The 12,056-nt window shown below is 45.9% G+C and overlaps 2 protein-coding genes across 3 annotated transcripts in view; both read left to right on the top strand.

Annotated features, from left to right (window-relative positions):
* The window catches only part of PPFIBP1 (PTPRF interacting protein, binding protein 1 (liprin beta 1)), a 46,557-nt gene extending 38,783 nt beyond the window's left edge, over positions 1-7,774 (top strand). For both annotated transcript variants that reach the window (XM_009580637.1, XM_009580638.1), the window contains 6 exons: positions 2,297-2,419; positions 3,247-3,372; positions 4,233-4,421; positions 4,979-5,158; positions 5,517-5,582; positions 6,410-7,774. In XM_009580637.1, the coding sequence (XP_009578932.1) occupies positions 2,297-2,419; positions 3,247-3,372; positions 4,233-4,421; positions 4,979-5,158; positions 5,517-5,582; positions 6,410-6,496 (771 nt within the window). In that variant the 3' untranslated portion in view covers positions 6,497-7,774. The remainder of the gene's footprint in view (positions 1-2,296; positions 2,420-3,246; positions 3,373-4,232; positions 4,422-4,978; positions 5,159-5,516; positions 5,583-6,409) is intronic.
* A 3,673-nt stretch (positions 7,775-11,447) lies between these two features.
* REP15 (RAB15 effector protein) overlaps positions 11,448-12,056 on the top strand; it is a 924-nt gene continuing 315 nt past the window's right edge. Inside the window, 1 exon segment of the mRNA XM_009580640.1 lies at positions 11,448-12,056. This exon segment is cut by the window's right edge and continues 315 nt beyond it. Coding sequence (XP_009578935.1) covers positions 11,448-12,056 — 609 coding nt within the window.

The raw sequence follows: 12,056 nt of genomic DNA, 5'->3' as shown, positions 1-12,056 counted from the left end.
CTCACGGCATGTGACCACAGTTGCAGTGCACGGGAGGTTTTTCATTTGTAGCATTCCTCTGGAGTAGCAGCAGCAGCGAGTGAGTTGGGAAGGCTAGCCAGGCCTGTCACATACACCTCCTTACAAGCTTTTCATGGCTTGGCTCCTTGAATAAGAGAGCATCTTATTATTTTGTTTTTGAAATGCTAAATTTCTGGGGCTAGTCGTTGGAATGAAACCAGAGGTGGGCAAAATGTGACGTCTTCTGCATTGCTTAGTTTGCAAACCTGTCAGCAGGTCAAGGTGTTGGGTAGCACCAGCAGCCTTTTTTAATCTGTGAGCCTCATCTAAACCTTCTGCCTCGTTCGCCATTGTCTACCACATGTGTCTTATGAGTTGAGCCCCCTTGGGTGCCAGAAGGCTTTGTCTCTCCCCTCCTCAGTGGTTTGAAGGAGCCCTGAGTACAAGAAGGAGAAGAAAGAACTTTAATGGAGCCAAAGAAAAACTCCTGCTTGCTACCATAGTCATGAAGGGGGGAACTCATCTCTCCCAGCTCTCGACATCCAAAAGCTACCTGTCCCGCCGAAGGCAGTCGTCTGTGCCCTGTGGTCAGTGCAGGGAGAGGGGTGCTGTGAGGCACTATCTCATTCCTTAGCATGGCACGAGTTGTCCTAAGAGATGCCTGACACTTTCCACGGACACTGGTGGGAGCCTAAACAGCCAGTCTGTGCAAGCTATAAAATAAGTCCCCTGTGAGATGAATGTTTAAGTGAAAAACATTGTGAGGATTGAGCTTTTGGAGAAAGAACCAGCTGCTTTTGTTAGTACCACCGGTGCGTTGCAGGGAGGAGTGTGGCCATGCCTTTGCAGGCTCTTGCCCTGCAACGTGTGAGAAGTGGCTCATCCCATGCTGAAAACAGTGTGGTGTAAAGGCACAGCCAGGTTGTCTTGTGGTGCCTTGTCACAGAACCAACCTCCAGGCTGCCTGTGTGTCCAATGTGCTCCCTTGGCACGTGTGAGGGGGAATCGTCGCTCCTGGCCAAGCTGCCCTCCTTCTCTTGAACCGTAGCGGGTGCCTGCACAAGGTAGGAGCTACACAGTGATGGTGAGACAAGGAGGCTTAAGGTGACCCTCTCCGCCGCCTGGGTATAGTCACCCTTTCCATCGTTCCATCACTTGTGACAAGCATTCAGTGCAGGGAGAGGGGTGCTGTGAGGCACTATCTCATTCCTTAGCATGGCACGAGTTGTCCTAAGAGATGCCTGACACTTTCCACGGACACTGGTGGGAGCCTAAACAGCCAGTCTGTGCAAGCTATAAAATAAGTCCCCTGTGAGATGAATGTTTAAGTGAAAAACATTGTGAGGATTGAGCTTTTGGAGAAAGAACCAGCTGCTTTTGTTAGTACCACCGGTGCGTTGCAGGGAGGAGTGTGGCCATGCCTTTGCAGGCTCTTGCCCTGCAACGTGTGAGAAGTGGCTCATCCCATGCTGAAAACAGTGTGGTGTAAAGGCACAGCCAGGTTGTCTTGTGGTGCCTTGTCACAGAACCAACCTCCAGGCTGCCTGTGTGTCCAATGTGCTCCCTTGGCACGTGTGAGGGGGAATCGTCGCTCCTGGCCAAGCTGCCCTCCTTCTCTTGAACCGTAGCGGGTGCCTGCACAAGGTAGGAGCTACACAGTGATGGTGAGCTGGGGCCAAGGAGGCTTAAGGTGACCCTCTCCGCCGCCTGGGTATAGTCACCCTTTCCATCGTTCCATCACTTGTGACAAGCATTTTAAAAAACCTTTGTCATTTGCAGTTGTGGGAGACCAACCTGACCCACCTTCGTATTCTTCTTCCCTTTTTTTTTTTTTTCATTCTAACCGTACAGAATGCCTCAATTTTCAGGGTGATTTATTGTTTTCAGTTAAACTTTTAGCTGGAAGTTTGTGGTATTAAAACTTTCGGGAGGATTAAATGCAAATGCCAGGTGAGTCTGATGCACTGTGTTTGGAAAGCTGTCCTGGCTCTAATCAGATGGCTGAGGATGTGTCATCTCACCCTCTCCCCTCCTTGTTACCCCAGGTTTCTTGTACTAAGCTCTGTACCCTCTATGAAGAACATTGTCCCAGAGCTAGTACAGAGCAACAAAGGAAGCTTTTATTTTGGGACAGATGGTTTGACGTTAATCACGTGTCTCACGTGTTAAAGTCTTACCCCAGATTGTGTCAGATGTGCCATTTTAAGCCAGGGTCCGAAGCAGTCTCCTCCAGTTGGGTGCTGGTTCCACCAAGAAGCACGTTTATGTTTATTAACTCCCCCTTCCTCTTCGACAGGATGACTTGCTGTCCTTGAAAGTTGTCAGCGTCCTCCACCACCTCAGCATCAAAAGAGCCATTCAGGTTTTGAGAATAAATAACTTTGAGCCCAACTGTCTGCGCAGGAGGCCGTCTGATGAGGTACTGCTTTAAGATGAAACTGTGAAGAGGAATCTTCTAGGTTTTTTCCCTGGTGTTTCTGATTATTCCTGCTCTGCCCTCTCCTCCTTTCTCCTCCTTCCTATTTCATTCTGTTTCCTTTTCAGTTTCCTTTTTCTCATGTTGTTCTTCCAAGTCTTGTGCTCTGCCATCGCTACCTGGAACACCACTTTCTTTCCTCCACCTGTCATGGCCCCAGACTCATGTCCCCTTGCCAAATCTCCCACTCCTCTTCCTAGCCAGCAGCTGGCCGTTTTGGCTTAGCCTCTGATGTGCTATCTGGTACATAAATCATCTTGAACTCAGTGCACTGTTGCTGTGAGTCTTGTGTAACTCTCTGGAAAATTGATGGCTTTGTGAAAATTCTCTGCGTGAAAGGAGTTTGGCCTTGTAACCAGATGAGAGACTGCCATCGGTTCGTTTTGGATGCAGCGTATGCTGGATAGGGCAATGGATGATGAAGCAACCCAGACTCTTGGATTTAGATTCACGATGTGTATCTGCAAGAAAAGCACAGCGGCTCATGGAGCTAGTTAAATTTTCAGTTCTACTGGTAGAAATTGCAAGTAGTTCTAGTGCACAGCAGGATAATCAAATGGCATGAAGCATAATACAGACCTGCCCACTGGCCAGACCCATCTCCATGTTGGTACTGAGGCAAGATAGCAATCCGAAAAGAGGTTTTTTTTCTCAAGTGCGAAGTGAGCTTTGCGTTCATTAGGGGCAGGAGAGGTTTGTTTCAGTAAAGGTTGGGGCTGGGACAGCTGAGTTGGGAAGTCTCCTTAACTGCCCGTTCCTCCTGTTCACAGAATAACGTCACGCCTTCCGAGGTCACCCAGTGGACCAATCATCGTGTGATGGAGTGGTTACGCTCTGTTGATCTGGCAGAGTATGCTCCTAATCTGCGGGGGAGCGGCGTGCATGGGGGACTGATGGTAAGGTTTTAGGCTGGCTTATTCCATGTTATTTAGAAAAATATGGCTGAGAATCGCTAGAGCAAAGTTCTGACATTATCTTTGCTGCACACACCTTATCTTCTTATTCCGCTTAATAAGAAGTCGCTATCAAAATTTATTACCCTATAGTTTAAAGGACATGAATGTCTTGGGGAGAATTAGTGTGGGCAGCAACGGATTTGATTATCTGTGTTCCCCTCACAATTTAATTTAGGTATGGCATTCTCCACCTCCTGTCCTACGATGCTGTACACTGCTATCATGCTGTTAAAACAGCCACCGTCTTCCTTCCTAGACCTGGATATGTTTTTATTTTGTGAGGAAGGCTTGTTACTTCTGTAAAATTTGCGATTTCAGCGTCAAACCAGGATTGGTTTTAATTGCTCTAGCATCAGATACTCCAAGCAAAAGACTTAGATACTTGCAGAAGTTTGTTGTGGTGATTAAGAGGTATATCCCTGCTCCAAACGTTTTATGTCTGTTTATTTTACATCGTTCCTCTGGCTACGTTTTCCAGAATTAAAGAGGATGGTGGGTAAACATTTTTTGACAGCTTCACACGTTACATGAGTTAATGGTGGATTTATCTGTTCCTTTCTTCTTACCTGCCAATTTGTTTCTATTTATAACTCAAGAAGGAAAGCCTGGAGGTAGCATTTTATGAATCCTCTAACTAGTTAACTCTCTTTTCTCTCTTTGTGGTATGTTTCCTCTAAAAGACAAACAAAAACCCCAAAGCAATCTTAGGAAGTGACCGAGATAGGCGTGCCTGTTGATGTCCTTGAGACCTCATCAGACAGTACTGGCTTCAGCTGGATTCTCTGTGATTTGATTAATAGGTTTTGGAGCCTCGTTTCAATGTGGAAACCATGGCACAGTTGCTGAACATCCCACCAAACAAGACGCTGCTGAGACGGCACTTGGCGACTCATTTCAACCTCCTCATTGGGCAGCAGGCCCAGCATCAGAAACGCGAAGCCATGGAGTCCCCAGACTACGTCCTCTTAACAGCAACTGCCAAAGTAAAGGTAGGTCACTTGTTTTGGGTCGGTGCGTGAGCTTCCAGGCAGACATTTAGATCCCCAGTGTGCTGGTTTTATCCATGACTAGAGGGCTGAGAAAGGTCTGGCAGTAAGGTCTGAGAAAAGGGGCTGGCTGCTACTGAGAGCAGGACTCAGCAGATCTGGGTTTGACACGTGTGTCTACCATAAACGCACCACATCTCAGCCTCTCATACGCACAGACAAGAGGCAGCACTCTTGTGTGTTGTCCTTCTGTCTGTACTATAAGATGTTTGAGAAGGAGACTGTCTCTGGCTGTTTATATGCTCATGGTTTAATGCAGTGGGATTCTGATCTCATTTGGGATCCTTTAAATGGTGTTGTCTTAACAGTGGTAGAATGAGGGGACGCATCTTGTTCTTTCGGATGCTACTATCGTGAAATACAGCTATTCAGAAGACCTTTGTTTAGGAGAGCAGTAGGGTTTTGACCCTTCATCACTGAGACACCAATGCAAGAGTAAGAGATCTGTTAATTCTTTGCTAACTCTCTAACTTCTTGTCAATTTTCTCTTCACTCGTAAGCCAAAGAAACTTGCCTTCAGCAATTTTGGGAGCCTGAGGAAGAAGAAGCAAGATGATGTGGAAGAGTATGTGTGTCCTATGGAGCTGGGGCGGGCATCTGGAAGTGGGTCGAAGAAGGGTTTTAAGCCTGGCCTGGATATCCGAGTATATGACGATGATGATTTGGACCGGCTGGAGCAGGTAAGCCAGTTCTAGCAGTTTGGAGGCCTTGACTGTGCTGTCAGGTTCGGTGGAAAAACCTTTCTTTTCACAGGGAAACTTTCCTTTTGCTTTGGCCTGTGAAGGTCCTGACTTCTTGCAGTCACACAGCACCACTCACAAATGTGTCTCTCAGCCCCAGCAGGTTCGAGCTGTGGATGCAGCACCTTTAGGACCTACTGTGGCGTAACTGTCCTCTTTTCTCCTGACAGGGCACGCTCCTCCCTTGCTCTGACCATATGGAGTGCAATCAAGCAGTTACATTATTTGCTGCACTTAATTGCCACTCTGTCGTGGCATACAATGAATTTATTATTCATTTATTATCTGTTTTTTGTAGATGGAGGATTCAGAAGGGACAGTGAGGCAAATAGGAGCGTTTTCTGAAGGCATCAACAACTTGACAGTAAGGCTTAAAAGCAGGGTCTGTGGAACAAGATCTCTGTTTCTGCAAGATGGATATAAAACCTTTGGCAGTTGCTAGTATTAAATAGCGGTGCTATTCATATAAATATTAAGTAGCACCACTATTTAATACAAATACACTAAGTACAACTTTTCTTCACTATTACTGGCTTTGTTAAGCAGCTGAGTTTTGTAGTTTTGGGGGCAATTGCTTTGATTGATTTCAATGCATAGCGGACCTAGTCTTTGGATAGAGTGAAGCGCCAACTGATCTCTGAGAGCTAAAGTATGTCAAATACTGCACAAACTATGAGTATAGTGAAGCCTCATGAGAACTAGGGGTCAGATGAGGTCCTTTGGTATTTTTACAGGGACAGAGGGGAAAAGAAAAATTAGCGGTTGAGGAAGATACCCGCCCATCCTGGCCAGGAGGTTCCCCCAGCCAGGAATGGTGGCCCGTGGCCACCAGCCCTCTTTGCTGACTCTCCACCCTCTAGGGAGGGCGGAGGACATGGCGCCCAGCTCTAATCTGGCAGGTTGCCCTTGGGCGGTGGGTTGCCAACTGAGAGTCATGGCACGTTTTCTTGGTGGAAGCCCAGCCCCAGCCCAGCCCCTGCCCTCCCCCAGCTGTTTGGGCCAGCAGAAAGGGGACTGAGCCACGAGCTGGTCAGGAACCAGCGTGGGTGAAAAACGTCCTCAGCAGAACAAAGCGATGGCTGGCAGGGCTGAGGGTGCTGTTTGCTGCCGGGCACAGGCTGGACTGTTCCCAGGTGCTTGATTTTAGTTGTGGGGGCCTGAACCTTGACTCTTCCCTCCTTTCCTTTCTAGCACATGTTGAAAGAAGATGAAATGTTTAAAGACTTTGCGACTCGCTCTCCTAGCACCAGTATAACAGATGAGGACTCCAACGTGTGACAGTAACCAGGCACTGACAGAGGCTCACTTTTCTACGCTCAAGAAACGTCATCGTTATACGTGACGGGCAGCAGATCATGTACATTACATTGCTCTTGCTTCTGTTTGTTAGAAGTAATATTGGGGGGTGGAGAATTTAAAAAAAAAAAAAGAGAAAAAAAAGGTGCCTACTCTGAAGTTGCCATAAGAAACACCCAGACACTGGTGAATGGTAATTGTTTTTACTATATTTAATGTACAAACTGGTGATATGTTTCAGAGTGTTGCATTTAAATTTACATGGTATCATAGTGCTCCTTTTGCTTATTCACGGCCTCAGATAATCCTTTATACTGTTTCAAAATAACAGAAGATGTTAGGTAGAAGTATTGCATCTGTAGATATTGTGCATCAGCTTTCTCTAGGCTCTCAGCTGAAAAAAAGATGTTACTGCTCTTTTTCAAGTGCATTTGTTCAGCACAAATACCAGTTTTGCCCTTCCTACGGTATTCAATGCAGGATTTTAGTCATCCATGCCTTGCATAAACTCCCCGGTAGCTCTTGACTGTTGCTCTTATTTTTATACTGTTTTATAAAAAAAAAAAAAGAAAAAAGAAGTATATGAAGTACATACAAAGCAAAAATTTAAATGTTGTGAGATAGAGTGATGGAAAATTCGAGGTGTGGGGGAAGGGGAGAGGGTTGTAAAAAGATTATGCCAGTTTGCATACCAGCTGGTTACTGGAAAAGGCAGGCTGACCTTTGGAACTGTTTGCTTTCCTTGCTTTTTACTAAGTGCACAGTTTAATGATCTTCCATTTGGGATAAAACAATTATAAAGCATGTTTCTTCTAGCAGTGACTCTTATGGAAACTGCACATTTTAAAACATCATCTTTCTTGTTCCCAGCAGCAGTATTTATAGCATTCAAACAAGGTTATTAACACTTCTGTGACTTAAAAAATTTCCTTAAAGTTGAGAGTACTCCCTGCATATGGGAAGGGATATTTCTGTGCTGTGACTAACGTAAAGATGGTGTAGTTGCAAAAAAAAATAAAGTTATATAGAGAAATGTATAGGAAATATATTATTTCATAATATTAAACCTAAGGTGGGACTTTTCCTCAAAAATTCATATATCAAACATGTTGCTCATCATTTTACCTTCCTAAAGCACGGCTCCTCTGCTTTTGAAGATCATCAGATTTTAAAAATCCTAACTAGCCAGTGGAAATCTTTTGTCAGCCTTTCAGTATTGTGAGGTGTCCTAGCCAAAAGCAAACAAAAAAAAGTAACTCTGTTTATCACAGTGGTCATTCGTATGGTGTTGAACGTTGCATGTGTTTTAGCACAATGGCATGAAGCTTCTTTGCTTTGTAAAGGTAAAAAAAGTACAGCTGGAATTGTTCCTTGCGGTGGTGTGTTGCTTTATCGAGCGTGTGTCGTTCCTTTCATCGCTGTCTTTGCTGGAAGTGAGACCATTTCCAACACATTGCTGGTGTGGTGCAAGGGATGTTAGATTTGTGCTGACTTTGTGGGTATTTCTGAAACACTATTAACAAAGCTAGGAAAGGAAGAAAGGTTCTTTCAGGGGCTTCCAGGGAGCTCCCATCAGATGTTGGGGGTAGATGGGAGACATATTCTAGCATGATATTATTGTAACCTGGTAAGCTATTACCAGCCTGGTTCTTTGAAGGATGTGCAGTGTAGGCGATTATTTATGTACCAAGATGAAAAATTTTATGTGGACCGGTTGTGTTATACATAATATCAAGTGCTGCCATTTTCTCTTTAGTATCTGGAGCCAGGTAAACAATCCATAAGGTGTACATAAAATAGTTCGTGCTGCTTACCATTTGTCTACAAACAAATCACAACTGATGCTTTATTCAAAATTCCTGACAAAGTAATGTCTGCAAATAATTTGCCGACTGTTGTTTCTTCCTCTGCAGTCTTGGGGGTGTTGGAGCTATTTTATTCGGGCAGAAATACCGCATTGTGTAACGCCTGCCGTCAGCTTTAGGGTGCAAATGCTTGGGATGTGAATTCGGAGCTCGCTTTTTGTGAGTACTTTGCAATGTGGTTATTATTCTACATGTAAGTTGGACTTAAGACCCTGCTCTCCCAAATGCTGCAGAAGCACTGGGAAGACTTGGTGCAGGCTTCTGAGCAAAAGTATTCCTCCAGCTGCACTCTCGCTAGACACTGGCTGGTGAACGCAACGACTGGATATTCACAGGGGAAAAAAAAAGGGGCTAGTGACACATTATTATTGTGCTGAAATATGCACAAACAAATACTCTCTGTTTTCTCTTCAGTCCAGTGCTATTAGCAAGCGTATCAGCAACGGCAGACAATGGTTTATTTTAAATCCAGTGTAAGTAGCGTTCTCTCCAAATAACCCTTTTCCTGCGCTGGAAACCAGGTCGTCCTCTTGAAGCTGCCTATCATCTGAACCTCGGTTATTTTATGGGGGTGGAATACAAAAGCAAGCGATAAAGTCAGGAATTTTATGTGCGCATATGCACAATTGATACCGTTGGAGTATTTTAATTTGTGCGTGTTTGAAGAGGGCAACATAACTACTGTGTATTGCCATGTAAAATCCAATAAAGTCTGGAAAACACCAAGTGTTTCTGGAAGCTGGTTCCTTTTTAATGTGTCCTCTTTTTTTCCTTCTTGTTTTCCTAGGAAGCTCGTTTTGTACTATTAAAAAGACAAAGGAGGGAGAAAGGGCAAAATCGCACATTTTTTGTGGACTGATTAGTTTGCTTGTCGATAGTGCCTGCAGAAACACTCAGCTAACAGCTAAGAAATCAACTATCCCAAGTGTTTTTACTTATTTCTGGGATCCAGATTTGAACCATCTTGGGTTGTTTGGTATGGTGTGCTCGGTGTGTGCTCCTCGGCGAGTCCTCGCAGGCTGCTGAAGGAAGGACCAGCTCTGGCCCTTCTCACCATAAAGGGCAACCGTCTCCCTGGTTCCCCTCCCCGTGCCCGCGCAGCCCTCAGCAGTCATAGGAGCTGCACCGGCTTTGCCACCAGGAGTTGAGCTTCCCCAAACCACATTTTGTTGCTGGGGTGCAGGTACAAATGATGATCAATGTTTTGCCCAGTTTAGCCCAGATAAGGGACCAGAGAATGCAGAACCCCTATCTCGTGATGTTCATTTCTGTGGTTTTGTTCATCAGCTCAACATTTCAGTGGGAACGCTGAGGATAGACACTTTGAAACCTAGAGTATAATAAACTTTTGTTGTCTATTTGTTTACAGTGATGAGGAAAAGATAGATGTGTATCGATCAAGAGCCTGTGGAGATGAAACCCAGCTTTTTTCTGTTTGCTTAATTACATACATGCTTAGGAATGGAGAAGTAATACAGAATAACCTCTGGAATGACTCTTCTGATTCCCATCCACTAGGTGTTGTTGCATCCTGGCTTTCCCTTTAGGAGAGAAGTTGCACTTATCCTATCTGCATGCTTTTTATACCTTGCACCGCTTTGTTGTTATGAATGTTTAGTGCATACTTTATGCTTCACCTTAGTATTTTGGCATTTTCATTTGCAGCAAGAGCTTTTCCTACTTAGCCTCTTTATCCTCAGTTGGGAGGAACAAGATAGTGCTCTTTGAGGCAGCTAAGAAGCAAAACCTTGCCAGTAGATTTGGAGCAAGGAGAGAGTATTAGGTGCTGGAGAACCCTTGAACAGAAAGGAAATTAAGAGTTACGGTCAGAGATAACAGGAGAAGCAGCGTGCTCCCTAATCGCAGCTGTGAGAAGGTCACGAAGGAATGGAGATGGGCCCATGACACGTTTGAAGATCTGTGGAAGAAAAGACACATAATACGTAGGACATGATCTGTTTCTTAGAGAGAGGGACCCGAGGGCAGCAGCAGGACTGACCAGCCCGTGCACCTGAGAAGGTGTTTCCCTGGGGTGGCAGGAGCACATGAACATCTGTAGGCAGAAGGAGAGAGAGAGCAAATGAAGATGTTTTGAGCAATGAGAGTAAAGACGGCAGAGAAAGACAGATCCTCGACACTTTTTTCACTCATTCAGAATGAAGAGGAGGAGGAAGAGCAGCATTCAGTAGGACAGAGCCTGTTTCTTGAGAATGGTGGCGAGATCCTGGGCTGATGAAGAGACCATAGTGGTGCATTTGGCACCAGCAACATCCAGAGCTGAACAGGGGTGGCTCCGGCTGCAGCGGTAACATAATACGTTCCAGCTTTCACAGCTAGGGAGACTGGATTTTTTAAGGTTAGGAAGCTTGTTTATTTGTAGCTGTATTTGATACATGTGTGGTGGTGCATGAACTGTCCAAGCTTCTCTGAGATAATCCAGTTAGCGGCAGCAACAGCACAAGCTTCTCAGTTGAGCCAAAAGTCCAGCTGAGTCCCTGTGCATTGCCGTGGCACAACTAATGCTACTGACAGCAGCGGCAGTTAATATTGGGATACAGGCAAAGGCCCTTCAAAAAAGACCACCGCGTCATTTCGAGCACCCTGTATAAATCGTCAGGTTCGTATGTGTACCCTTCTCTGGGGGATTAAAAGAAAAAGCTTGTTTCATCTCCAAGAAACACCCAGAGCAAATAAAATGGCTTCTCTGTAAGAGTCCTAGAAAGGAGATCAAAGGAGGTAAGATCAGACTGGAGTGAGATAGCATCAGCTAAAGAAATGGTGCCGGAATTAACAATAAGGAAAAGACGCACAGATGAATTCAGTAGGTGTGAAAGTTACTGGGCCTGTCGGGCTGGTCGCTGCTCAGTGAGCTGTGCAGAAACACACCCAGGAGAAAGCCCGTCCGCCCCACGGGAAGGCTGCCTGCTCACGGAGCTCAGCTCTGCCGCTGCCATGACCTTCATCTGGAAGGCGGCAGGTGACTGTGTGCATGCTTAATAGGTCTGGCTGAGCCCAGCGCCCACGGAGCCTTCACTGGAAAAGGAAGGGACTTCCCCGAGGCGGTTTGCATGTGGAAACGACCTCCTCCTACACAGAAAATGGGCCAGAAGGTCTCACACGAGGACAACCAGGAGAACAAGGCTGAAACTCTAGCCATCTGTGAAGTCTTCAGCCAAGGCGTGGTCCGTGCATCTCAAAGGCTGAAGGACTATCTTGGTTTCGTGGATCCTCAGAGCAAATTCCAGCCAGCCACAAACACACTGGGCGAGATCTTTTTGGTCAACTTCATCAGCTTCTGTGTGGAAAAGGGAGTGGAGGAACGTATCACAACCAGCAAAATGACCAAGCAGCAGTCCTCCCTGTTCAGGGTAGACTGGATCTGGACTCTGTCTGGAGGTGAAGCAAATCAAACTTCAGATTTGCAGCTGGCCGAGCTTTTTTGCAGCGAAGGTGGTCCTGCTGAGGCGGTGGAGGACTGCTGCCGGGAAGCCATGCTGGCAGACGGGCACTTCCAGAACAGGAGCCGGTTTGAGAAGCTGGCGGAGTTCTGCCGCCCGGTGGGACGGGACTGCCTGGGCTTGTTCATCATGTTCGGTGTGCCAGGGAAGCCCAAGGACATCTGAGGAGTCATGCTAGACAGCATTGCCAAGGAGGAGCAAAAATGCTGCCTGTCGGGC

This window comes from Fulmarus glacialis, unplaced genomic scaffold (genome assembly GCF_000690835.1).
Source record: "Fulmarus glacialis isolate BGI_N327 unplaced genomic scaffold, ASM69083v1 scaffold13106, whole genome shotgun sequence".
Classification (NCBI taxonomy): Eukaryota; Metazoa; Chordata; class Aves; order Procellariiformes; family Procellariidae; genus Fulmarus; species Fulmarus glacialis.
This window is presented reverse-complemented; position numbering and strand designations above follow the sequence as displayed.